The 27,923-nt window shown below is 37.9% G+C and overlaps 1 protein-coding gene across 3 annotated transcripts; it reads left to right on the top strand.

The window, feature by feature from the left end:
• The first annotated feature begins 1,319 nt into the window (after nucleotides 1-1,319).
• Nucleotides 1,320-27,026, top strand: CLTA (clathrin light chain A). Of its 3 annotated transcripts, XM_001363279.4 has the most exons (7): nucleotides 1,349-1,816; nucleotides 7,657-7,694; nucleotides 10,469-10,586; nucleotides 19,723-19,834; nucleotides 24,129-24,182; nucleotides 25,585-25,620; nucleotides 26,581-27,026. In XM_001363279.4, the coding sequence occupies exons 1-7, from the start codon at nucleotides 1,585-1,587 to the stop codon at nucleotides 26,750-26,752; spliced, it is 762 nt and encodes a 253-aa protein (XP_001363316.1). In that variant the 5' UTR covers nucleotides 1,349-1,584; the 3' UTR covers nucleotides 26,753-27,026. The 3 variants fall into 3 exon arrangements, with proteins under 3 accessions (XP_001363398.1, XP_001363316.1, XP_001363481.1); XM_001363361.3 differs by lacking the exon at nucleotides 25,585-25,620 and having other exon boundaries at nucleotides 1,320-1,816; XM_001363444.3 differs by lacking the exons at nucleotides 24,129-24,182; nucleotides 25,585-25,620 and having other exon boundaries at nucleotides 1,452-1,816.
• Nucleotides 27,027-27,923: the final 897 nt, after the last annotated feature.

The following is a 27,923-nucleotide window of genomic DNA, read 5'->3' as shown; positions in this document are numbered from 1 at the left end:
TAAAGCAACTATATGCCCAATCCACTGTGTTGGGTGGAGATGAAGTGGGTGAAGAATTACAGAGAAAAATAAGTTACTAACAATAATCTAGCTTTAACCACAGTAGCTTCTTCTGCAGTTGTAGAAAATGTTCTCTTCCTCTGAACTAATTTTTTCTAAGTTAAGAAACTGAGAAATGAGAAATCAGGAAACCTCATCATTTTCTGTGAGTCTGTAAGTAAACAGGAAGAGACGGGGGTTGAAGTAGCTGTATAAGCTAATGTTTTAGCTGTATAAGCTAACGTTTCAAATTTCTATTACGCAGTATGGAGTAGAGCAGAGATCTAAAACACGAAGACTCCTTAGACATAATCTTATCCACATTCCTTATTTTGCAGCTTGGGAAACTGAGGAAGAAGCAGCGCCAGAATTTGAAGTCAAACATGCTTCCTTTTATTCCCCATTTAAAACACACACACACACACACTTCGTTTTTTTAGACAAAATTAGTTGAAAATATCCACGTCTCAATCTTGTTAAAATCCTTTCAAAGAAAAATGTCATATAGATTTTACCTTGTAGTCTCAAAAAGTCAATTTAAATGGCCTATTTCTTAGGTATAGGCTTGAAATGAAAAAGAACTTTCCAACAAGTAGAGGTGAATAAAAATGGAGAGTTCATAAAAATGCTGGATAGGCACTGATCAATAATTGTGCTTTGAGTAGGGACTGGACCCGAAGACCACTAAAGTGCCTCCAATTCCAAAATTTCATCCATTTAGATCAATCTCCTTTCCTCCCAGTTCACAATTCAGATATTGAGCACAGAAAATAGTTCAACTTGTCAATGCATCATCTTACAGAATTCTAGATTTAGAGCTGACAAGGACCCTAGGGACACCTCATCTCCAAGGAAGCTGAGATTAAGTGATTTGCCTTTGCGATTAAGAATTAGGGGCAGGATTTACACTACTATTCTCTAACTCTAAACATGGAGCTCTCTTTGCAGGGAAGACATCCGGCAAACAAGAACCGGTGATTTATTTTTGTTTATTGATTTGGGGAGGAAAATGGAGATACGGCAGTTACAGATGCAAGGGAAAATTGGCGTGACGCACGTTCGCGGAGGAGCCCCATAAAAAACAAATAAAGTAAAATGATCCTATGAGCTTCTGAAAATACACAGCAGCTATTCATCTTAACCCTAGAAACTGTCGCAAAGACTCCTGAGCCCGCTCGCTTACCAGGGAAATTCATAATCACATGTCCAGCCCTTTCCGCCTCATTCTGGAAGTTCCCCAATCGGGAACTTCCTACTCTGATTGGCCTTGTCTCTAGCCCTACCCGCGGCTCCCAGAGTCACGAGTTTTCCAAGGGCCCGCCCCCACTTTCCAGACGATTGGGCCTCGGCTCGGAGCAACGAGGTTACCGATTGGCAGACTATCCTTCTCCCTACTCGCTTCGCCCTATATGGGCGGGGTTTCCGCTTCCGCCCCTCGCCCCCCCCACTACCACCACCACTGTGGCCGCTGACCTCCGTCCCTGACTGCCTTCCCTCCCCCAGTCCTGCTCCCTGTCCGCTTGCCCACTCCGACCCCGTGCTACAATGGCTGAGGTAGACCCGTTTGGCGCGGCCGCCGCCCCGGCCTCTGCCCCTGGGGGTCCTGCAGTGGGTAACGGGGTGGCTAGCGGCGGTAGCAGCGAGGAAGATCCAGCCGCGGCCTTCCTGGCCCAGCAGGAGAGCGAGATCGCGGGCATCGAGAACGACGAGGGCTTCAGCATCCTCGACACCGGCAGCGTGCCCGCCTCCCTGCAAGGGGAGCCCCCTGGGGGCCCGGGTAAGAGCCGGGTCTTCCCGGGGGAGGCGGGAGGCCCGCCTGCCTGCAGCCCGAGGGCAGGACGGCGAGCCGAATGAGGGGGAGGGGGCTGCCTGTCCCGTCCTGGGATATCTGCCCCTTCCGCCTCCCTTTGCTGCTGCGGGGCGGGAGGGTGGCGGGAGGTGGGGGGAGGGGAGCGGTCTGGTAGCGCGGCCCGAGGCTGGTACGAGAGAGGAGGCTAGGGTACGAAAAAGCCAAGGAAGGAAGTAACATAAACCCATGCCAGCCTGGCATTGCACTCCCTGGGGAGGAGGTTCCTGCTTGGTGCTAACTAAGGATAATTTCTTGGTGAGCTGGCCACAGGATTTTGAGGAAGAGCAGGTGGCATTTTTTCAGCAGGAAATGACAAAAGTGGCCTGGGCTGAAACAGTGTATCTGAGTGAAGAGGTTAATTGTAAGGGGTTGGGAGGGGAATGTTTAATAAACTTGAAACTATTAAACCTGAGTTTTATGGAGTTGGAAAAGACAGTGGTGATCTCCAATTTTTGGATTGGGATCCAGAGAGCTTGTGACCTGTTTAAAGTTATGCAGTTGGTGACTACTGGAGCCAGGGCTAATAAAGAAAGACCTTTGATTTTTCAGGCCAGTGCTGCTGCTAAAGCTACTTTCTTTCTTTCTTTTTTTTTTAAACCCTTACCTTCTGTCTTGGAGTCAATACTGTGACTCCAAGACAGAAGAGTGGCAAGGGCTAGGCAATGGGGGTCAAGTGACTTGCCCAGGGTCACACAGCTGGGAAGTGTCTGAGGTTAAATTTGAACCTAGGACCTCCCGTCTCGGACTGGCTCTCAATCCACTGAGCTACCCAGCTGCCCCCTAAAGCTACTTTCTGAATGAGATCTCGAAAGGATAATTTCACTTGTTCCTTTTGTGGAGTGCTAGAGGAAGAGGCTAGGTAGAAAAATGTTATAAGGTTGAGGCGTCTGAGTAGCATATTAGCAGCCAAGATGCCAGAAGAACTGGGAAGAATGCCTATAGCGTTTTTGTTAAGTCTTCCTATGTAGCTTATATAGGAAAACATGGATGAGAATTGTACAGGAAGGTTGTATGGAGGAGTTGGCAAAAAAGCATCTTGGATTTTCAAGAAACTAAATACAGTTGATACACATTTGGTGTCTACTTTATGAAAAGCACTGCACTGCACCAAATATAGATGAGTGAAATTTCAGTCTTTGTCTTCATGGAACTTATAATCCAGTAAGAAACTTACTCAGAAAACTATGATAGGGAATTTCTAGAGAAGTCTGAAGTTCTCTGGTCCAATTGTCAAATCCTATCTAATATAAACATTTTTCATCCCTCTCTTTTCATTCATTCATTCCTTTCACATTTTGCTTAGATTATTGTAATAGGCATCAAATTGAACTCTCTGAATGAAGGCAATCTCTGCTCTCCCCAGTTTATAAAGCACCAGTCATAGGGCAAGGGAATATGACAAATGTTTTTTCAAGCATTTACTATGTATGCAGCAATCTTAAAGCATTGAGTATACAAATATAAGCAAAAAGACAGTCACTGTTCTTACATTCTAAAGGGTGAAGACAACACAAAAGGCAGCAAAGTGAATGGTTTGAGACTGGAGATGGAATGTTTCCTTCAGGAAAGAGCTAGTAGGTCAATTTGGAATACAAAGTGCTTTAAGTAGAGAATTGTGAAACAAGACTGGAAAAATAAGCTGGAACAAGATTGTAGAAGACCTTATATATCAAAATGAGAGTGTTTTACCTTACATGCAAGGAGCAACTGAATGGTTTTGAGCAGGGGGGTATATGTGATCAAAGACCTTTTTATTCGGAAAACTTTATTTTGGCAGTTAATTGGTGAATTGATTGGAGAAACCAGACCTTGAAAGCAGGATAATTGTCTTTTAAGGAATTTTTTTTTAACCAGAAGTTCCCTATACCAACAACATTGTAGGTCTTTTCCTTCCTCTCCCAAAATTTCAAAAGTTGCTGAAGATCTGAAAGTCAGTAGGAAGGAGGGAGCAGATGCAAGTTGGCAACTGATTGGGTGGTGTTATGGAGCCAGAGGACTTGAGGATGAGTCTGATATTTCAGTCTTGGGCTAGTGATTCCTCCCCCGCCCCCCTCCCCCAAAAAAAAGGAAATTAAGAATTTCATTTTGGATATCTAGTAGGTAATTAAGTGCATTATAAGCATTCAGGATATCAGGACTAGGCATATAGGTTTGGGAGTCCCTTCAGAAATTATATTTGAACCCTTGGAAGCTGGTGACACTTTGAGGGAATAGAGTACAGAAACAGATGGGGGGGGTAGCTTTTGTGCTGAGAAGACTGGATTTAAATGATAATCCAGCAAAGGATACTGAGGATTATTGGAAGAGTGGACAAAGAATCAGGGGAGGGCATTACTATGGAAGCTAAAGGAGAAAAGAATGAGTCAAACTGCAGAGAGGTCAAGGAGGATAAGGGCTGAGCAATTAAGTGATGGTTGTTAACTTCTAAATTGTGATTGCAGTTAGCTTTTGGATTAGTAATTGAGTGCTAAGGTTGGAAGCTAGATTGCAAGAGATTGAAAAGTGAATGGATCACTTGACTACTCTCAATTAACAATTTTTAAAATGCCATGATATCTGTGTGTAACCAGATTTCAACACACACTCTGTTTAGATGTTTAGGCCTTTGCATATGTGGGATATAGCACTATCTTAGTGGACAACTTATCCAAATGATATGTCCTCATTTGGTACTACATAGTCCTCATCCATTTTGTTTTTCTTGATCTCTAGAGCAGCCATAGTGTTCATTGAGGAGGTCACATAGTTTTCCAGAATAATTATAGTCAATATAACATTCACCTCTGGAGACCCTTCACCATGGCTTGCCTTGAAGATCCTAAAAGGATCAACACTTTTGACATGCATATGTGTCACTCTTTTATGTATCACTTGATACTTTAATGATCCTTTCTGGTTGCATCTATATTTTATTATTATCCCAAATCTGTGTAGAGGAAATACTTTAAGGCTATTTTGGTTCTCCCTTTACATATTTTAATCTAGCTGTGCTACCCTACCTGCTGTTCTTCCCATATGACACTCCATCTCCTGACTGCCTTTTTGTTAACTGTTCTTCATCTCATCTATGTTCCCTGGATTCTTAGGGTTCCTTCAGGGACAGCTTAAATTCTCCTTTCTGCTAGAGGCCTTTCCTCCACTACCCCCTTCCCCCCATTGCCTTCTGTTTATCTTGGATATACATAATTATTTGCATGTTGTATCACATTTTAGAATATGAGCTCAGAAGGCAAAGAGTAGTATGTTCTTTCTTTTTATCTACAGTTTTTGGTATAGTGCTTGGCACATAGTAAATGCTTTAAAAATGTTTATTAACTGACTGACTTATGACCTTGTTCTTATTGTCATTTATCTACATAAATTCATTCAAGTCTTACCAGGTTTCTCTGAATCTGTCCCTTCCAGTATTTCTTATAGTACAATAGTACTCGTTATTCATAATTTGTTCAGCCATTCTCCACATGATGGAAATTCACTATGTTTCCACTTTTTTGCTTTAACAGAAATTACTACTATAAATACTTTTGTGCATATGAATTCTTTATCTCTTTGACCCTTCGTGATGTTGGTTCCTCAGTACTTCAACTGTTATTTTCTTGTTTCTTGCAGTATTTTAGTTATCCATTTTTACTTTGAATGCTTTTGATTTTGGCTATATCTCTGGGTATTTTCAGTTTGGAATTATTTTTAGATGACCTTACTTTCAAGTCTCTTGCCTCTCCAATCCATCCTTGATTTATCTGCCAAAGTGATTTTCTTAAAGTATAAGTCTTAACACTTTGGAAAGGGAAAAGGATTATCTTTTCAATTGCCCTTTGATTTGAACAGATCTTAGCAGTTTTATGATTTATTGAGATATAATATCTAAGGTGTTTTTTTTAATTGTAGTTTTCAATGAGTCCTAGAATTCTACATTTATCTCTGAGATATTTTTTCCCAAGTAAGTTACCTTTGATAGTAGAAACCTTACATTTCTCTTTTTTTTTATGGGATCCACTACTTGGATAAAGGTTTTTCACCTTTTTTTTCCTAGCCTATTTATTCTCCTTCCAATTTTTTCCTCTACAGTTCTTATTTCAATTTTATTTTCACTCTATCTCTTCAGTTTATTCATCTACTCTGAGAGTCTTTGTAGCCAAGCCACTTGTTTCTCCCAAGACACTCCATAGTTGATATAGAAGTACTCTATTTATGAACTTAAATTTCTGTTCTTAGTTTGACACTTTGTCAAAGGGTGATATCTTGACTCTTTGGGCATTTTTGGATGATTTTGGTGGATCTTAATTGGTTCCGTTCTCTCTTGTAGGCATCTTTGCCATTCTTGTTTAGAATGGGGTAGCTATTGGCCCTACCCTCTGTCTCAGTTCTCCTGGAGTTCTAATGTGCCTGGTAACCTTGACCAGTCTTTGTCCTTGTGTCTCTATTCTTGTATAGTCACCATTTGGGAGTTCTCTTTCTTGCTATGTCCTGGCAACCCCCCAGTTAAAGATTAGAGATTGCCCCTCCTGCTGTGCTTAGAGGAGCACTCATTGGCCTTTGTCTCCTTCTCTACACAGAGACCTAACAAGTTTGTTCTGCCTCCCAATTCTGCTCAAAGACATCAAGGCTTTAGCTCACACTTATCAGCTCTCATAATTGGTTTTTAACCCCCTTATAGCACAAGCATTTCCAGGCTCTTGGACAGACCTGTTATCAACTCTTTCCCCACTTCTGTAGACTTTTGGTCATATATTTGTGGAGGGATGCTTATGTTTTTCTATGGTTTTCTTGAATGTTCCGTCTGGTACCCTTTGTAGATATTTGCTATGGTGGTATATGGGAGAATTGGCATCTTCTGTGACCTTTTCAACCTCCTATCTTAACAACTGTATTTAATTTTAAAGTGGAAAATATACTAACTAATAACGAGAGTAATTTACTGTATTCTACTAAATAGAATAAGAACATTAAAGTTACAAAGGGTTATTGAAGGTCAGAGGCAGGAAGACTTGCTTATTCCTGAGAGAATATCACAGAAGGCTTTGTAAAGATAGAATTTTAAAGTTGGACCTTGAAGGCGGGGTTGGATTTTAAAAGGTAGCGAAAGGATGCAAAATGGGCAGATGAAATTGGTCTAGGTGTTCCAAGCCTAGAGCAAAGATAAGCAAAAGAGTGAAGGTGCAAAAGTGTCCTACAGATAGAAGAGATAGTGACCTTTTCAACCTTTTCAACAGTTTAGACAGTGGAGTATATAAGAAGGAATAAGGTAGAAAAGATGAAGATGGCAAAGAAAGTCTGGAATATAAAGCCTAATAGTTTAGACTTTATTCAGTGAGCATGAAGGAGCTGACAAAAGAGTGGCATGATTAGACTTGTACACACACATACTAAAGTGGTATGAAAGATTAATCAGAGGGAAAGACTACAAATTTAAAGACATAGTTTTACTGTTGAACTTGGTAGAGCAATTGGGATGGTGTCTTTTTTGTTTTCTCCCTCTCTCTCTTCCTACATAGCCCAGTTAAAAACCATAGCTATGTAGAAACAGTATGTTACTGAATTGAGGTTTAAATGCAGTATTTCTTGTGTAAGTACTTCTGCATATCTTTGAAAAAAAAACAACACACACATACACATAAATTGTTTATATAATTCATTTTCCCTTCTTCAACAGTTGTTAGTTCCATGAGTCTTTTATACTTTCACTCTTCGATTACAAACTGAATTCATTTCTTTATGACACCATATTTAACCTTCCTTGATATTGACTATAATCTTGTGTCTTACAGATGCTATTGATGCAGTGATGAATGGAGAATACTACCAGGTAACAAAATTAAAATGCTCCATGATATATTGCATTAGAAGCTTAGCGTGCTTTTCTTAATCATTAATTTAGATTTTTTGATTTGCTCAGCAGCAAATAGCGCATTAACAATGCAAAGATTTTGAGAGCTAGTGGTGGTAATGATAGGTAACACATAGAACATTTTACAAAAAACACTTCTAAAAAGGAATGATATGGAACTGGGTCCTGGATTCTGGTCCTGGATCTGTCACTAATTTGTTTTGTTGATTTTAGACAAGTCAGGACTTCTAGTGGACCTTACTATTTTTGTCTATAAAGTAAGAGGGTTGGGTCGAGATCTCAAATTTGCTTCCTGCTCAGAAATTCTGAGAGAGAATATGCAGCAAACTGAAAATTTTTTTATTGAGTAAAACAAATAAGTACCCAGGATACTTGTACTGGCTTTAATTTTTTTTCTTTATCTTATTTGTAATCTCATTAACCAACCATCTATTTACCTTTATTTTAAATTTATTACCTCTGTTGTGTAATTCATTTTAAGTAACTAAGAGTAGTATATAAACTTATACAAGATAATTTAAGATGCATTAGGTATATGCAACTGAGCCGGTATTCCAGGAACATTCAAAATGTAATGAATATTACTAGTCCCTTGTGTTAGAGTGTTTTTCAGGGTTGTACCAAAGCCAGAGTAGAAGACTTCATGGGATAGAATTCTCCTTTTAAAAACAAAGTGAAACAAGACTTTAAAAAAAAATCAAAATAGACCCTGTTGTTCTTTTCAAAATTAAATGGGCAATGAAAGTGTATTTTGGCAATAATGTTTTTCCATTTTTAATGAAGGTTGAACATTTTAAATATGCCCAAAAGGAATTTATCCTTATAAAACATCAAATTGAGTTCTAAAAACTGAACTGTTAATAAGTTTCACAAATGAAAGGTGGTAAAGAAATTAGTATGGTCTTGGGATACAAATTGTAAATGTTTAGCTAACAAAGAGAAAAAAGTTTTCTGAAGTAACTCTTCCCTGTTCCTTTTTTACCTCCTAGTAGAAAAGTATTTGCTACATTTGCACCTTTTTTATAAATACCCTCAGCTCTTAGAATTATGATTGTTCTTTTTTTTTTGTTTGTTCTCCGTTATCTTTTTTTTTTTAACCCTCTTTAGAATCATTACTGTGCTTTAGTTCCAAGGCAGAAGAACAGGAAGAGCTAGGCCATTAGAGTTCAGTAACACAGCTAGGAAGTGTCTGAGGCCAAATTTGGCCCCAGGACCCCCAGTCTCCATGCATGGCTGCCTGTTAACCTTCTTTCTTAAGAATTCTGTGATGCTATTTAAAAAACTATTTACTGCTTACATTATAATACATTAATTTATTACATTTATGAGGCTTTTGCCCTTTTGGTAGGATGGAAATATGACTTTAAAAGCCAGCCATTACTGAAAACAACTGCATTTGTTTGTTTGTTTGTTTGTTCTGCTCTGGTGTCTCAGAGCTTGGAAGCAGAACTGATCACATCTATCTCAAAATGTTAAATTGGGAGTCCCAGCTCTTAAAAGTCTGTGTTATATTTACCTGCTAACACTAATGAACCTTTTCAGCCTTTCCATCTATTCCTGTTAGGACATTGAGATTATTTGAGGTCCACAGAAACAACTGAAAGAGCCCATTCATAATTTCTGGCACAGTGAACTTTTAATTTAACTACTAGCTAAAGGAGCCTCCACTATCACATTATTTTGTAAAAGAATAGAAATGACCAATTGTTGGGATCATTTTATTACCTCCTGTTTTCGTTTGATTTCTGATAATACTTTTTTCTTTGGAATAAATATATAGATATTGATTAGATAAGATCCATATCTTTGAGGGACAGTGATGCAGTGGAAAAGCCCTTGCTTCAGAGTCAGGACCTGGTATTTGAATCTTGGCTCTGTTCCTTACTATCTTTGTGACCTTGAACAAATCACTTAATTCCTTAGAACCTTCAAAATGAGGGGCTTGGGCTTGGCCAACTTATTGTGATTGATTGAAGGAATCCAACATTTTTATCAAGAAGAGAAAACTTGGGAATATAGAGTCACCTTCAAGTATTTGAAGGGCTGTCATATAGAAGAGAGATTAGAGTTATTCTCTTTGGTCCCAGAGGGCAGAACCACAAGAATTAGAATCTGTTAAAATTTGAAGAGAAGTAAATTTGAGCTAGGTGTCAGGAAAAACTTCCTAATATTTAGAGCTGTCCAGAAGTGATATAAGCTTCATCAAGAGGAGTGGTGGGTTCCCCATCCTTGAGCTCTGTAGAGTCTGGTTGACTGCTTGTTGGTAATGTTATGTTTTGTGCTAGGTTGGACTACAAGGTCTTTCCAAATTTTAAATTCTTTGCCTTCTGTGATCCCTTCTTCCTTCATTAAATCTTTGAACCTATAATATATTTATTTACTTATTTAGAAGATAAATTATGTATGTGACACCATTAAGTCTGGAATGTTCTAAAATCAACCGAATTAGGTGATGTTTATTTAATACTGTCACTGTTTCCCAATATTATTGTCCTGTTTCTGTTCTTTAATGTGGCACTTTTAAGAATTCATTTGGGTCTCTTCTAATTATATTTATCTATTATCTAATTTCTTATATTTCATTCATATATACGCATAACATTTTTCTCAACATTTTTAGTATTTCCTAAACTACTGAAATATTTCAGCTAATTAGTTTGCAGCCATTTAAATTTAATCTGATTCCACTGACATCTCTTATAATAATCTAACACTGTATTTTTTGTGTAAAGGAGAGCAATGGTCCAACCGATAGTTATGCAGCTATTTCACAAGTGGATCGATTACAGTCAGAACCAGAAAGTATCCGTAAATGGAGAGAAGAACAAATGGAACGTCTGGAAGTCCTTGGTAATCCTTTTGCAATTCTTTTCTAAGGTTATATTAGTTTAGTCAACATAATTTTTCCCTTATGTAGTCCCAATTTATACAATACTCTGCATTTTAGCCTCATGCAATAATTTCTAATGCTAATTGTTCACATCGTTGAAGCATTTAGAACTTGTTTGGCTCTCAACTTTAGCTTGATATACTCTTCCAGTGAAAGGGTATTATATGATTTATATAACTATTATCTCGGTTTGGTATGCAATGAAGACAGGGAGATATAGGAAAGAAGAGGCATATAAAGAAAATGTTTCCAAGTGTGAAGGGTTGAGAGTTTGCTCCAAAATCTTAGATAAATTTATCGCACACACTTTTCACTTCTGTGTATCCAAATCAAAAGCACAAAGGCTCCTCATAGATTCTGGCTCTGAGTACATTAGTCTTATTTGGCCTGTTCACCTTATGCCAGGATATTTGAGGTGGTTATATCTGACTTACAGTTGAGGAGAAATTTCTTTTATTTTCAAACTCCTAAAAATTGATAGGAAGATAAAGGAAGTGGGATTTTTCAAATTATTGCTCTTGTGACAGAGTCAGGATAGAAAGACCAAAAGGGAAAATACTGTGATGAGTCATTTTTACATTGGATTCTTCACTCCATTATAAATATTTAATTACTGTTGTGTGTATTTTATTTCTTCCCTTGTCCCATTTCTATTCTTATCCCATAGAGTGTCTGTGTTGTGCTGCTGACCTAGCTAGCAATTGCCAGTGCATTCTTGCAAAATAGCCCTATTTTTGAATATTCTATCTTAGCCCTATTTTTAGATATTCCTCTATCTCATTACTGCCCGTGTTGATGGTCAAAACTAGCTGAGAGGTAGAACACAAATTGCATTAAAGTTTGGTAGACCTAACCTTGAATTTCACAGGAAAATTTAATTTCCTGTATTGATCTTAACTTTCCTATGATGACAAAATTAAAATTTTGTAACAACTTTATGAATGTATCATTTTTACATACCTGAGAGCATAGTATTACAGTAATCATCTACCAGCCATCCAGCCTGTTATTGATATAAAAGCATATGATATTTGAAACTCAAAAAAATATTATTATTCATCTGCTTCCCACTACTATCCCTATGACAAACAAACACCTACCATCTGTGTCTCTTCTTATCCCATGACTAACAATCACTCCCCAAGCTCTACCTCCTATTCTTTCATTCCAGTGCTCTTCAACATTACTCTATCCATGTCTTGCCCCAACTTTGCTCACCCTTTCCAGTGTACCTGCCAGAATTCCCATTCCATAGTGAACAAATACTCCATCTTGGACCTTTTCCTCTCACATTCCTTCTACCTTCTTCCTACCCTTAAGAGACCTGGCATCCTGCATCTGCTTATTCCTTCCTAACCCCCCACATTTTCTCTCTCACTTTTTCTCCTTCCCTCTCTTCTTTCTTTCCTTCCTTCCCATCCTCACAGATCTTAAAGATGTATTTGGATACTACTTGCTCCCCACTACCAGTTCTAAACTTTTCCTTTGGCACTATCACTTTTTTTTTTAAACCCTTACCTTCTGTCTTGGAGTCAATACTGTGTATTGGCTCCAAGACAGAAGAGCAGTAAGGGCTAGGCAATGGGGGTCAAGTGACTTGCCCAGGCTCACACAGCTGAGAAGTGTCTGAGGCCAGATTTGAACCTAGGACCTCCTGTCTCTAGGCCTGGCTCTCAATCCACTGAGCTACCCAGCTGCCCCCAGCACTATCACTTTTAAAAAAATCTTTTCTTTAAAACAAAAAAAGGGGAGGAGGGGCATCAGAACTTTCTTTGTTCGGATAATGGCAATTCTTGTCTGCCAACTGGATCATTCTCTTTATTTTCTCAAGGAGTTTTGCACCAGGCTTACTATCTTTCTCTTCTTCTCAGAGCCTGCCATTATACTGGGGACTTTAAGATCCATGTTGATAATTTTGCAAACTCCATAAACTTCATATTTCCATAATCCTCTTAAATCACTTGGCTTACTCCTTTACTTCCCTGAACTTACAGCTGGTGGTGGAATCTTGCATCTTCCTGTTATCCATAGAGTAACCCATTTCTGTAATTGAAACTTCCTTAATCATCAAAAACTGACATTCTTCTGTCTGATCATAATCTATCATTTTACCTCTCCCTGCCATAAGACTTCCTAAACCTATTTTTAGCTTTCTCATAAATTTTAGTCCCTCAAGCCCTCTGTGGTATTACAGGTCTTAACCCACTACTGACTTGATTTTCCTTCCCATGCTTATCCCTACAGTCAACCAAATTGTATGCCTCACTTTTATAAACTATCATACTTCTTTTACCTTATGTCTTCTTGTCTTCAGTTTTGGATTGGTCCCATAATTTCCTTTTATTTTTTCATGCTATTGAACAAAGCTGGAAGAAGACATAGAACTGCTACCCGATATATGATAAATTTATATGGCTTCACCTTAATGAAATCGCCATTTACCACATACCACAAGTTCACTCTTCTCCCCTTCTTTTCAATTTCTTTGATCTCATTCACTATCTCTTTTCTCCCAGTCTCTGATAGTGACAGGTTTCTTTTTGGCAAAGGCAGCCCTTCTGCAACTCTTTAATCCTATTTACCACCACCATTTCCTCCAGCAAATTGTCTTCTCAATCCTCTCCTTATGTTCATCTTTTTTGTGCGTGCGTGCGTGTGTGTGTGTGTGTGTGTGTGTGTGAGAGAGAGAGAGAGAGAGAGAGAGAGAGAGAGAGAGAGAGAGAGAGAGAGAGAGAGAGAGAGAGAGAGAATTCTTTTCGTTAGTCTTTAACCATGCCCAGGTTACTTAACTGCCACCCTAAACCTATCATTCTATATCTTTTCCCTTCCTCCTCCAAACTCGGAGAATAAAGCTATCTATGCTCATTGCCAATAGTTTCTCCCTTCTCATTCTTCAATCCTTTTCAGTCTCCTGATCAGGTCCTCCATACTTACTCCAACAAAAACTTAAAAATTGTAATATATCAAATATTACATAGTAAAATTTCTTCCACCCCAGAAATGCTAAAAAAATTTAGCCACAAGTTCATGGGCAATAGGAAAGGAGCTGCCAGTTGTAGACAGACAAATCAGCAACCTCCCATATAATTAGTGATGGACCAGGGACATGTGCTCTTGCAGGACTTTATCTAAGAGGATCTAAAAGTGGGGAGCTCACTGAGAAAATCCTAGGGTGGTTAGGAACTTGGAGTATGGGGACCTTGGAAGCCACTGATCTGTGTGGTAATGGCAACCTTCACCCCAGGACAACTCAGGGGTCTGGTTTCTTAGTACATTGTCCTGAAATGTCATAGAGGACCTTTAAACTAACATTCTGGACCTCAGATTCAAGGGGGGCCTAACTCCAGGAGCCCAGCACAGGAGCTCTGGTGAGCCAGGTTGAGTCCAAGTGGGGCTAACAACCCTGCAGTATGGCCCTGGACAAAGCCTTGATTTAGGAACTGGAAGAACTGATTCATTATAAAGAACTTACTACAAAGATGTCCTAAAATCAACCTAAAAGGAGAGAATATTGGCATAACAACTGAAAGTAGAGACTTGAAGGCAAAAATTGATTTTCCACGTAGACTAAAATTACTAGGAGAAATGAAGGAAGAGATAAAAATGAAATTAAAATTTGGGAGAGAAAGAATTGTAAGGAGAATGGAAAGTGGTAAATCTTAACCAAATAATGGACTTCTTGAAAATTAGAATAGACAAAATGGAAATAATTTCTTCATGAGAGAGCAAGAAATAGAACAAAATCAAAAGATTGAAACAGGCAAGGAAAAATATAAGATCTGATACCAGAAACAATTGACCAGGAAAAAGTCAAGGAGAGAATTTAAGAATCATTGGACTTCTTGAAAACTATCATTTAAAAAACAACCAAAAAAATCACCTGGTTACTATTTCAAGAAACATAAAAACTACCCAGATTTGTTAAGGTGAAATGAGAGTTTATTGGTTACTTTCTGAAATTAGCCTTTAAAGGACAAATTCCAGGAATTTCAAAACCAAAACCCAGAGCTTTAATGTCAAAGGAAAAATATTGACAACATACAAATAAGTATTCTGAGGTTATAAGATCTAAATTGTCATCTCCCCACCCCATAGATGGCAAGCAGTTTGATCTGGATTATACATGTATTATACAAAACCTACTCCATGTTGTTCATTGTTGTTCGAGAATACTCATAAAACAAAAACCCAAATAAACTAAAGTGAAAAATAGTATGCTTTGATATGCATTCCAACTCTTAGCAGTTCTTTCTCTGGAGATAGATGGCACTTTTGTAATAAATCTCTCAAAATTGGCCCAGATCATTGTATTGCTGAGAATAACTAAGACTTTCACAGTTGGTTGTCAAACATTATTGCTGTTACTATGTACAATGTTCTCCTGGTTCCTTCTTATTTCACTTTATATCAACTCATGTAGGTCTTTCTAACATTTTTTTTAATCCTGTTCATCATTTCTAAGCAGAGATTCCATCACCATCATATATACTACAGTTTGTTCAGCCATTCCCCGGTTGATGGACATCCCCTCAGTTTCCAATTCTTTGCCACTACAAAAAGAGCAAGCAGGACAATTTTCAAAGCAGTATGTGGCAATTACCAGATTTTTTAAAAAAGTCATATGAAATGGAGAGGCATTGGGAGAGAGGGAGAATCTCCCAAAAGTTGCCAGTGTGCGTTTGTGTGTTTGTGTGTGTATGTGTATACTTAACCCTTACCTTCAGAGTTAGAATTTATATTAAGTATTGATTCCAAGACAGAAGAGTGGTATGGGCTAGGGCAATGAGACTTAAATGACTTGCCCATGGTCACACAACTGGGAAGTGTCTGAGGCCAAATTTTAACTCCAAACCACCTGGCTGTCAGTCCACTGAGCCACCTAACTGCCCCCAGCTCAGTTTTAAAATCAACTTGTACAAATCTATTTCTTTTTCCTTAAAGAAAAGCAATTTTATTGTGCTTCATATAGTATTCCTAGCATAGCCTGCCAACTTAACTTTATTATTGTTTAGCCATTTTAGTTGTGTTTGACCCTTTATGGCCCCATTTGGGGTTTTCTTTTTTGCAAAGGACTGGATTGATTCACAATTTTCTTCTCCAGCTCATTTTATAGATGAAGAAATTGAAACAAATAGCTTTGCAACTTGTCTAGGGTCACACAACTAGTCTGAGACTGAATTTGAATACACATGTTCCTGACCCCAGGCCCAGGTCACCTAGCTGCCCTTAATTTCCACCTCTTAAAGTTTATCAATCCATTTTTCCCATAGACACATCCTTAGCTCCAGGAGAGAGCTAGATAGAAAAAAATTGTTTTCTGTGGTTAATGGCATTCAAATTATGTAGTTGGTACATAGAAAATGTGGGTATAGCAGCTGCCTTATTTTCCCATTTACCTTGTGTTATATTGAAAGGGGAAGGAAATTGTAAAGGGAAAAATTGGCTCTCCAGTAGAAATACATGGAGAACGTCCAAAGAAAATTACAAATTGAATCATATAAGAAAAAGTTAACTGTATTACAAGATTGAACCAATGGTCTAAAGAACATATGCCAAGTTGCACTTAAATCACAGAATCCCCTGTATTACAGGCAATGTGATGATTATTATACTCATCTTGTAGACTAAGAAACTTTGACTTGTCCAGAGTCATGTGACCAATAAGATTCAGAACTGGGAACCAAAATTTCTCTTTTATTCCCAGTTAGGGGCTCTTTAGACTATGTTTCCTCTCATATGAAGCTATAAGCTCCAGTTTCCAAAATAAATAAGTCCCCAGATGGTGAAGAGAAACAAGAAAGAGAAGACAGTTGCCAGTATGAGAAAAGACCCCTGGGGTCATTCTGAGTCTGTCACCATCACAGAATATAAACAAGCTGTATCACTTGCATTTTGGTGTTTTTTCCCCCTCAGGTTTAGGATTTAGAATCCTTAAATTACTTAAAAGTGAGTTTACAGGTAATATATTTCGATCTTTAAAAATTGCATAAAAGGGGAATAAGCAGAACTAAGAACAATATATATGACTGCAACAATAGAAATGTTTATTAAACAAAACAACCCAGAACACTGTATAATTCTAATAACCAATGTTGTCCTTGAAGAAAAGATGTCCAGAGATACCAGTAGATCTGTGTAGAACACTGCATGAATGTTACACTTACTTGATGTGTTGGATAGTTTTAGTGAACTTTTTCCCTTTCCCCTTTCTAATCTATTATTCACAAGGGGTGACTTGATGGTTGGTTAAAGAAAAGAGAAAGTATGAAAACAGAATTGTTTTCCACAATAAGTTCTTGGTATGAAGATTGAATCATATTTTCCTTTTTTAATAATTTTTTCCCAAAAATAATTCCACAAAACATTTTTTGACATTGAGATATTAGGAAAATTATATTTTAAAATACATATCTAAAGCTGAATTTTATGGTGTTTTTTTGTTTTTCAAACTCTTACCTTCGATCTTCGAATCAATACTGTGTATTGATTCCAAGGCAGAAAAGCACTAAGGGCTAAGGCAATGGAGTTAAGTGACTTTCCCAGGGTCACAGCTAGGAAGCATCTGCTTTGAACCCAGGACTTACCATCTTTAGATTTGGCTCTCAATCCACTGAAGTCCCCTAACTGCCCCCTCAATGAAAAGATTTTAATTATTCAAATCTTGGATATAGTTTGAGAGCACTACCTACCACTTTTTGAAATAAAACTTTTTTTGATAGTCATGGAATAAAATGATCCTTTTACTGAATGATCTGTTTTAGCAAAACTTTCCTGGTTCTGTATCCTTAATAAGTTAAATGAGGTTTTTATGCTTTGGGATCTGAATCTCAAAATAAAATTACTATACTTTTATTGGCCTATGCAAGGAATGCCAGATGTATTCAGTGATACTATTTATTTTCATTCCCTTCCCTTGTGAATTGTCATAGTATTATTTGACCTCATTGCCTACTTTCCCTTTGACCCTCTGAAAATGGTTGATAACTGCCTCGTAGAGGGAACTAGTACCTCACATTGCAACATCAGACTGACCATATTGCATGGTCGTTTCTGTGTTTCTTCCACTCTAGAGAGCGTGTCCTTATGTGATAATCAGACTCCATCTCTTAAAAAGATCAGATAATTCTGATTTTCTTCTTACCTATAATTGATGCTTTAATTTCTCTACCCCAAATTGTCAGTTGTAGTTATTTCTAAAATTTTAATTCTTAGTCCTCCATTTCAATCCAGTGAAACTCGTCCAATTCAAGCAGAGAGAATAGTGGTCCAAAAAGGTTTATGTAGGCACAACTTGGAAAGATCAAATTATGTGGTTATGTTAGTCAACAATCCAGGAGGAAACTTCTACATTACCCCTTCTCTCAACCCAAATCCCTTGTTTTCTAAAGGATCCATTTTCTTGGGATTATTTCCGAGTGACTCTTTTGACAAACCAGGCACCCAATTTATCTGTTCTCATTTGGGGAGTCTTTCCTTTTTCCCCAAATGACATATTCTGGCATGTTGCTGTTTAGTATCTTTTGTACATAACACTCACTTTTCTTATGTACTCAAATATATCTTGTTCTCCTGGTGTTATTTTTACCTGTGACAATTTCACACTACAAAATGTGCTTTGGAGACCCTGATTCATTAGTAGTGTTATTGTTTTTTTGAGCCATTGGGCTTCTACTTTTAGTGGCCCAAGGCATGAAGTAGACTTTTATGAACATGTTGTGAGAGAATAAGAATGCTTGACCAACTTCCATTTTAAGTATGAATGGATATGCGAGCTTTGTACGTGTTGTACTGATACTAGCTATCCTAATGTCTGCCTTTGCCCTAGCTTCTAAAGCTCGTCATTTAGGTGTTTTGTTTTGTTCTGTTTTTTAAGTTAGGCTTTTTCGGCCATTTTATTATTTTAACATAAGCTATTTTTGGTCACTGTTGCTTTTTATTCTTTGAATTGTAAACTTTTCACATATTTATAAAATATTAGAACTATAAAGGAACCTTAAATTATTTAGCTTTAAAAGTGAATGTTTACAGCTAGCCAAAAGCGTTAACTCTATGCCATAAGTCACCCTGAAAGCTATGATTTAATGCTCTTTCTTGACTTCCACTTACCTATTATATAAGAGAATTGCTTATTTGAATTCCATCATCAGGCACACATAGATTTTAGTTGAAATCTCCTGTAGATCATAAAAAAGGCGTCCAGAGATAGGGTAACTTTGTTCAGTTAGTAGCATAGCTGTGCCTGGAATCCAGGTACCCTAATCAGCTCTTCTTTCTACTCCAACATATTGATCCTCTCAAAAATCCTTTGCGGTAAAAGCAAGGGAATCATTATTGCCTTCTCCCTCTCTGTGCCCCACTTTTTGTTTTTAACATGAGAAAATTTGAGGCCTGAAGGAGGTGCAATTTTACCCAAAATCACATGACTGGTAAGTGAAGGAATCAGGATTTAAATCCAGGTCTTACGATTTCTAACCCAGTGATCCTTTTCGGTATACCGCATTGGCTCTTGGAATGAAAGGCAGCAATGGTACTTATAATTCAGAAATTGTATTTGTCTTTGGAATGTATTTTTCTACTGATTGAAAATATGGTCTGTGAAATCAGAATATTAAGACTGAAAATTCAGTTTGGACAACTCTTTCCTGGCCCCCAGTCCAGCTCCCTCATCCTTATGCTAATTAATTATATAGTTAGTGTGTGTAATTAGTCTATAGCTATAGCATGTACTATGCTGAAAATTTTCAGATTCAGATAACAGATTGACCCAAGTTCTGCCTGATTCCTCTGGGAATCAAATCAAATCACATTGCAGTTTTAACGTAAGCCTTTTTTTTTTCTTGGTATCTAAACCTGGGGATAGGATGAAAAAACCATGACTCCCTTCTCATTTCTCCCTAAGTGTAGTCTACAGTCATGGAATAAATAAATGGTAGTAAGTAGGGTAGTTTTTAGAATAGATTATAATAGATCCAGACCAGTCCCCTCATTCCCCCCCCCCCCCCCCCCCCCCAGCTAATGGCTAGAAAGCCTTGGTATTTTTTTAAATAAAATTATAAATTAACATTCAAAGTTTCTGCTGTGTTTCCTTCTCCAAAGATGCTAATTCTCGGAAGCAAGAAGCAGAATGGAAAGAAAAAGCAATAAAAGAGTTGGAAGAATGGTATGCAAGGCAAGATGAACAGCTACAAAAAACAAAAGTAAATAACAGGTAAGTTCAAGAGAGATAAAACAACAGTTTCCAACATGAAGTAATATAAGATTTCTTGAGATTATATTCTTCTTGAGCCTTGGCACCCCCCAGATAGTTATGTTTGACGCTCTTTCTTGTCTCTCAGTTACCTAGTGTATGAAATTATTTAAATACTGCCAAGGAATATGGGAAAGCTTAGGTATGCTTGTTTGAATTTCATCACGAAACACTTAAATATTTTAATCCGGGCTCTGCTATTCATTCTTCTGTTAATTTGAGCAAGTAATTTAAATTTAACCTTGCTAAGCTACAATTCCTCATCTGTATACTAAATGGATTCTCCAATTCTCTCATCCTATGACAAGCATTCATAATAAAAATTTAGAACTAAACTAGATCATGAGCGTTAATTCTGTTTGCGAGCATTAATCTTAAATTAGGCTTCTCCCATGCTATAGAATTATGTTGGCATTTTAGTTCTTTGACTATCAGCAATAGTAGCTCTTTTTAATTCCCTCTTCTACTTCAGTTAATCCAACCTTCACCAGAAAATAAATTCTCAAACTGCTTAACTAGTAAAAGTTAGGAAATTTAAAGGAAAGGAAGAAAAGGAATATGCTATCATTCTTATGAAAATAACTTTTTTCTTTTTCTTTAAACCTTTGCCTTCTCTCTTGGAATTAATTCTAAATATTGGTTTCAAGACAGAAGGTAAAAGCTAGGCAGTTTGGGTTATAAGTGACTTGCCCAGGGTCACATAACTAGGAACTATCTGAGGTCAGATTTGAAACCAGGATTTTCCATCTCCAAACCAGGCTTTGTGTCCACTGCACCACCTAGCTGCCTCAAAAATAACTTTTCCCCCTTGTCTTTCAGAATAATTCATTTCCTCCTCTTGGGCAGCTTTAGTAGAAAGTCTGCCTGGAAATATATATATTTTTATTTATTTATTCATTCATTTATTTATTTATTCACAAGATTCTAGGAACATACCTCATTGAGCTAAATTTGCCTAGTGCAGGGAATGTCTTCTATAACTTGCCTGATAAATGGTCAACAAGCTTCCATTCCTTGCCTCAAAGTTGGCTCTCCTCAGTTATCCTAGTCCTTAATCATCTTCTCTTAATTTCTATACTGCTGACTGCTATCCCTTTTATTTCTGTCATCTAAAACAGGTATCAAAACTGTGGGGGGCCTGATCAAAATAAAAAGATAAAATGTAATGGCAAAATGTTTAGCAAAATTAAAACCAGTGTAGCATAAATAATAATCATTTGTGGTTTTCCATATGCTGCCTTCAGGGATCTATATCTTTTTTGAGTTTGACACCATCAAGCTAGTGTAAGAATGAGTCTGTTGTGTTTTCCAAAAACTTTGTTTTCCCCTCTCTTTTCTTCCCTCCCCCAACCCCAGACTTCTTCTCGTGGCCCTTGAGCTGTTCTTGATATGACATCCTTTCTAGGCATTCCAACCCTATCTTTGTGATCTCTTCCCCCTCTCAAGTCTGCTCCCAGAATCAAACCGTGCTTGTACTAGTTAGTCCACACAGAGAGTAGAATGAGTGCCTTTATGCTTTTCTTCACTGGAGGGTGTTGATAGCAATAGCACATAGCTCATTTGAGCTCATGACTTGCTAAACTCCCAGAGCTTTCTTTCATATGAATTTGTGCTTGTCTTGAAGCCCTTTATCTACTTATGCCATTGTTCTTTTTCTCGCAGGTGATGGGAAAGGGATCTTAAAAGTAGCTTCAAATCTGGAAAAGAATATTTTAGCACCCACTTCCATAACAACACAAACTTGTTGTATTTTGTTTTTGTTTTACACTGGACCTCTTCTAATGTAAAGAAATGTGAATATGCTGTGGACATTGTATTAACAAGATATGAAACTATTCTTATGAGTTTCTTGTTTTAAATAAATAATGCAAAGAATTTCAAATTATAGAAATTGACAACTAACTCATCTCCTCTAATCCCATGTCACCAAATTGGCTGCAGAGTGATGAATTTTTCCACCACAATAACTTTGAGGACCATCCATCCACTAAGTCATAATGGGATTGTGGTATGTGTTGGTGTAGGAAAGATACACATGAATGAGATCACATTTCCTTTAAATATTGAGGAAGCGACTATCAATATAATTTGTGGCAGCAATTTAGCTGCAGAAATATCAGTTTTATATTGGCCACCAGTGAACTAAATATGATGGGCTCTGCACCAAATCAGCCTCCTTAATAAGCATCTGCCTTTTGGTATTTCTTTTCTACACTCATTCTCTATTTCTCCTTACTCTGAGCCCTGACCTGAGTTGAAGAGAAGAATTAAGCCAGGCGTCTTGATGAAAGTTGCTTCTCTTGGGGGAGAATGGGGTAATAGTTCAAAAAGGTATATTCATCTCTGTATTTCTCATCGCTACTTAATTAAGGACTCCTGCCTATAGACTATGTAAGTTCCTTGGGGCTAGGAACTGTTTCCTTCTTGGATTTCTATCTCCATTAAAACAGAGAGCTTAATAAATGTTTGGTGACTGATCCATGACTTTAAACTCCCTAGGAAAATGATATGGTAGTTCTCCCTACTTGAGGAATACCTGTATTCATTCTATAAACACTTGGACTTGATTTATGAAATTCATAAGGGGGTTCAGAAAAGAGAAGAAAAACACATCTAATTTTGATAAATCATTTCTCTTCATAGTGGAAAGGCCATTGGCCTAGGAAATAAGAGAGCCAGATTTAAGTTCTAATTCCAACTTGCTCTAATATCTTTTGCTCGTCTATATATGATGCTAGCTAGATCTCTCACATTGAGTCTTTGAGATTAGATAACAGAATTTACCTGTTTCATTACCTCTTTGAATAGAAACCAACTTACAAATTTGGGTTGAAATCAGTTCATTGATGTTCTCTCCTCTAAATTTAAAGAATCATGAATTTACATAATGATTTTATTCTTTACCTGAAAACTCCTTCCTGAAAATTCATCATATATTTTATTACTGAACTATTTCTTTCACCAAATTACTTTCTTATGTTTGTGTTTAAATCTTGATAAAATTTGCTTTGTAAAGTAAAGTGAGAGGGAAGGATTATTTTAATATAGTGACTTTTAAAATAAAATTATCTCTGTGGTCAAGGGAAATGGGGATATTTTAAGGAAACAAACCCAATTGCTGTCATTTAAGAGTTTATTCTTCATTTTAGCTGGGAAATGATATGCCTTGTTGAGATACTTGGATAGTAAGTATTGAAAAAAGAGAAGAGATTTTAGATCACTAAATATATTGACTAAGCCTAGGTATTTATTAGTCATAAGTTAAAAGATCTTTGACCTAAGGAGGTTTTCTTATGGGGACTGTATTACATTTAACTTAAAACAGATGATTGGCAAACTTTTTTGGTATAGTGATAGATGCGTTAGCATTAGCATAATTATAGTCCATTTTATCCTTGCAGTAAGGGACTCAGAATATAACTCTTTCTCCCCATTCCCCTCCCTCTTTATTTAAAGACTGGCTTTTTCACACATTCCTTTTTTCTTTGTAGTAAGCATTAACAGCCAAGTTTGGATATCTGTTGGGACCTCCATGCTCTTGTTTTTCTTCATATCATTTAGATTGTTGAGCTGCTTACTTGAGTGAACTAGTATACCAAGGCATGGTACAATCAGCTAGATTATTTGGGAAGAGAAGGTAGTGTGGACAATTTTACTGAATTAGGGTTGGAGAGTTATTTTGTAATATATTTTCAGAAAAAAAAAAATATTGCTTTGGGAAGCTGAAGACCAGTGTACAGGTTTTTGCTCTGATGTTTAACTTAGTGACTGTGGGCATATTATTTAACCAGTAAGCCTCAGTTTACCCCTTTGTAAAATGAGAATGGTATGTATTCTGCATCTACTTCACAGGATTGTTGTGAAGGACTGTAAATTGTGAAATCGTTATCAGTGTCTAAACTACTACAAATTTAGCACTTAATGTTTACTTAGATTATTAACTAAAAATGTGATTTCCTTAGTCAATTTCAGTGACTAACCTGAGAAGATAATATTAGAGTTGATTAAAATAGTTAGCCATTTCTTGACTCTAGTTGGAAGATTTGACCAGAAATTGGGGAACTGCTCTACTGAAATCTTCTTGAGAGCAGAGCCTTAGAAACAACTAAGAGTGGCAAACACATAGTTTGGGTGAGATCTTAATGTAGAGTTCCATTGACACTAGGCTGATACTGATATTTAGTTTTTTCTGCTTTTCAATGTTCTCTCTTTTTTCCTGCCTGCTTGCCTGCCTTTTGGACTTCTTGCTGTCTAGGGTGGCAGATGAAGCTTTCTACAAACAACCCTTCGCTGACGTGATTGGTTATGTGTATGTTGCAAAACTAATTCTTTTGATCTTCGTAACTTTTTTGTCTGATAATTAATATTTCTTTCGTGTAAAAATAGTTGCCTTGCTTTTTTTTTAAGCTATCTCAAACTGATCCTGTCAATTGCCTTTTAGCAACTTTGGTAAAAGGCAATATATAGATTACTGTGGGCATTTTGCATAACTTTGATTTAATCTACAAATTATTCTACAATGACCATATTTTTTGAGCTATAAGACAAGGTATTAAAGGAAAATGCTTTTCCTTTCAAAGATTCTTTTGGGGTTGGGGTAGAGGCACCTGGGATATGTGACCCTAATACCTACTTCTGCCGCCTTGCCCCATTCCTCCCCCATCCTTGGACTAGGAGAAAGGTATTTCAGCCTTGGGGTGGAGCAGAATTGAGAATAAAAGAAAGGGTGTGCTCATTCCCAGGGAGGGCCCTGCATCTGGAGCCAGCCTGGAGATAGACTCTTTGAGTTCTGCCACTGAATGATTCTTGATTCTGTGACTTTGAACAAGTCCCTTGAAGCTTGCTAAAGTTTGGCTCTTTTCATTTATAAAGTGACCGGGGCATTTACATTGCTTCCTTCCCGGGGCGGTTTTAATTTATCAACTTGGATACTATTTGTAAAGGATTATGGCTCCATATAGATGAGAGCTGCCATTATTGTTGCTTCTGTCTCTTCCATTTAGTCAGAGAAGTTTCTCAGATAAATGTGTAATTGTTTTCTGTTATCTTAAATGAATGAAGGTGTTTCTATTTGATTGTTGCTGAGCTTCCTTTCTCCCCTACATGTTCTCCATTCTCTTATTCCCACCCTTGCCCAACCCACAGGATGAGATGGTCACAACTATAAGCAGCAGGCCAGTTTTAGGGTTTCGTTTTGTTTTTCACCTAAGAAAATCTAGTTTTATAGTTTATTTGGCTTTAATTGTTGGACTTTTTTCTTTTAAGGCTATAAATCCCCCCTTGGTTATCTTAGTATCTTGGGACAACAATAGAAATACAATAATTGAATCCCCCTGTCCTTTTTCTGGAACTTTTTTTAAATGGTCATTTTAAATCTATTTAGATGTAATGAACTTCTAGACGGATTTGAAACAAGACTTGTGAAATGCTGGATTTACAGGTGGTGTTTGATTTGCCTTTGAAAATATTTCTGACACCTGGAAAAAAAAAAGAATGGCAAGGATGGGTTTTGGTTTACTGTGTTCATTATATAGATATTAAAGAACTGTGCAGTCAGATTGCACAATGAAATTCGCAGCATGTTTCCTGAATGTAGCCTGAGTGGTGAGGGCATGTCTAGCTTACTTGTCATCTGCATTAAGCTCATTTTCATTTCCTATATCTGACTTAAACTTTCTCTCCTTGTTTCTTTTCTTCTCTTCACCTTTAAGCACAAACATAAATCATCCTTGCTACAGCCTAGAACAGTTAAGTAAAACTTTCTCACCGCCCCTCAGTGTCTGTCCCATAAAGTAGCAGTGTTGTAGTGAGCTTGGTCCGCAGTGGTGTCTCCCATAGTCATTACCGTGAATAGTGCAAAACCTTTCCATGGAATTTCCATCTCCATTGCTTTGGCTTTTCCTTTATTGCTTGTTGGAGTAGATGAATTTGGTTTTCCCTTCTAGATTGTGTCCTGTCTCTTTCCCCCACCACTGCTTCCTGGGCTGGAGTGAGTACCCCTCCCCACCACTGCCAGTCAGTTCCTGATTGAAGGAACCAACCGGGACGTTTGCCCCAACCCAAAAAAATGCTTCAGGCAGCATCTTGCAAAAAGATAACATTTTCCCTTCCTGGTTGGTTTGCATCGTGAGGCAAAGACCTTACAGAAGAGCCAGTGTTATCTCTTTTGCTCACCTTAAAGGAGCCTGATATCAGTGGGAAGATGGCTTAAGTTTACAGCTTCTCCTGGCATGGAGGCTGACTTAAGATCCATTCGGACTGGCTTTGCCCTCTAGCCTTACAAATTAGCTTGTTATTTTTACAATGACTGATCAGATCTGTAGACAGTCCCAAATTTACTTGAATTCCATATAGGTCAGCACTAGACAACGACTTGAATACATAAGTACCAGTCTTTGACTCTCAGTAACCAAATCAATCCATAGCTATGACAGTTTAGGACCGGTCAAGATGGAAAGAGAGCAATCCTAAACCAAACACCTGTATTCCAACATTTTACACAGCACTTCTTGGCACTCTGTGTGCATAGTGGGGCGATGGGATGGGGTGCATCTGTCTTCGGCCATAGGAAAAGACTTTTTACTCTTGGGGGGCAGTCAGAATGCCATTTGACAGCTGGCAGATGAGGTGCTTTTGTGGTAAGGCGATGAGATGGCTCACTGGTCACGTGGCTGACACGAAGTTAACCCTCATCTCCTTGTTTGCAGGGCAGCTGAAGAAGCTTTTGTAAATGATGTCGAAGAGACTTCTCCTGGCACTGAGTGGGAACGCGTGGCTCGGCTGTGTGACTTTAACCCCAAGTCTAGCAAGCAGGCCAAGGATGTGTCCCGCATGCGCTCAGTCCTCATCTCCCTCAAACAGGCCCCCCTGGTTCACTGAAGGGAAGCCCAATGGAAACACTACGATTGCAATATCTTAATCTTACTCAGCGAAGCTGTTCACAGTCATTGGATTAATTATGTTGGGTTCTTTTGGACCAAACCTCTTGTCTTTAGAGTTGATCATTGTTTGTGATTGCATGTTTTCTTCAACTGTTTTCTCCCTGGCATTCCAAGTGGGAGGGAAGTGAGAACCTCCAGAACAATAGCATCTTGTGCTTTTGTGCATTGTCATTTTCAACTGTACTGATAATAAAATTCTCTTTCAAATAGTATACAGTATTGTTTCCTTTTTCTTCGGAGCTTGAGGCAAAGATTTGATGACCGTTTTGGGCATGTTTGTAGAATGGATTTGTGTTTTGGGCAGAAGTGGAGTTGAAAGGCCTCTGAGATTGCCTACTCCCAGCCACCACCTTCTAGCTTTAAGATCAGTCTGTATTATATAGTTTTGTATAAAAGTCATATCAGATCATAAAGCCCAGCTTTACCTATACATGTATTTTAGCCTTGCAAAGTACTTATGCAACCCCCGAATGAGTAAGATAGTAGTACAAGTTTTCTCTGCCTTTTACTGCCAAGGAAATAGAGGCTTAGAGGAAAAATTGCTTGTCCAGGTTCATATAATGTAATTGGGATTCAAGGGCAAGTGTCTGTCTCGAGCCTTGTCCTCGTTCCTCTGTAACACACTGATTCCTTGCCTTTAGCTCATTGATGTGCCTCAGCGCTTCTGTCGGGCCAGTTTTTATTGCCTTACCAAAGGTTCCTGGCTTGCTAGGAGGAGGCCTGATAGGGACAAAAGAAAGATGAGACTCTTTGTTCCTGGAATAACCTGAGATTTGGTCTCTTTATTTGATGGTTTGAAAATTATGGGCTCTGAATGGGTCCTTCAAGGAGGTAAGTTTGGGGTCCCCACTTGCACATAAGGATTGATCCATTGGATTTGGCATGGTTAGAAACATTCTTGCTAATTGTTACTGGGAAGCTCACCCTTAAATGAGTAAGTGGAATTATATGAGACAGCTAGTTGTACATGTACAGAAGGCTTCTTTGTTGTTTTTTAAACCCTTACCTTCCATCTTGGAATCAATAATGCGTATTGGTTCCAAGGCAGAAGGAGTAGTAAGGGCTAGGCAATAGGGGTTAAGTGTCTTGAGGCCAGATTTGAACCTAGG

This window comes from Monodelphis domestica, chromosome 7, assembly GCF_027887165.1.
Source record: "Monodelphis domestica isolate mMonDom1 chromosome 7, mMonDom1.pri, whole genome shotgun sequence".
NCBI classification, from domain to species: Eukaryota; Metazoa; Chordata; class Mammalia; order Didelphimorphia; family Didelphidae; genus Monodelphis; species Monodelphis domestica.
The sequence above is the reverse complement of the archived record's forward strand: the minus strand, read 5'-3'. Positions and strand labels throughout refer to the sequence as shown.

Excerpts from the sequence above, each read along its gene's own strand:
- CLTA (XM_001363279.4), top strand. The coding sequence starts at position 1,585 with ATGGCTGAGGTAGACCCGTTTGGCGCGGCCGCCGCCCCGGCCTCTGCC. Across the intron at positions 1,817-7,656 it reads GGAGCCCCCTGGGGGCCCGG|ATGCTATTGATGCAGTGATG; the intron begins GTAAGAGCCGGG and ends TGTGTCTTACAG. Across the intron at positions 19,835-24,128 it reads AAAACAAAAGTAAATAACAG|GGTGGCAGATGAAGCTTTCT; the intron begins GTAAGTTCAAGA and ends CTTGCTGTCTAG.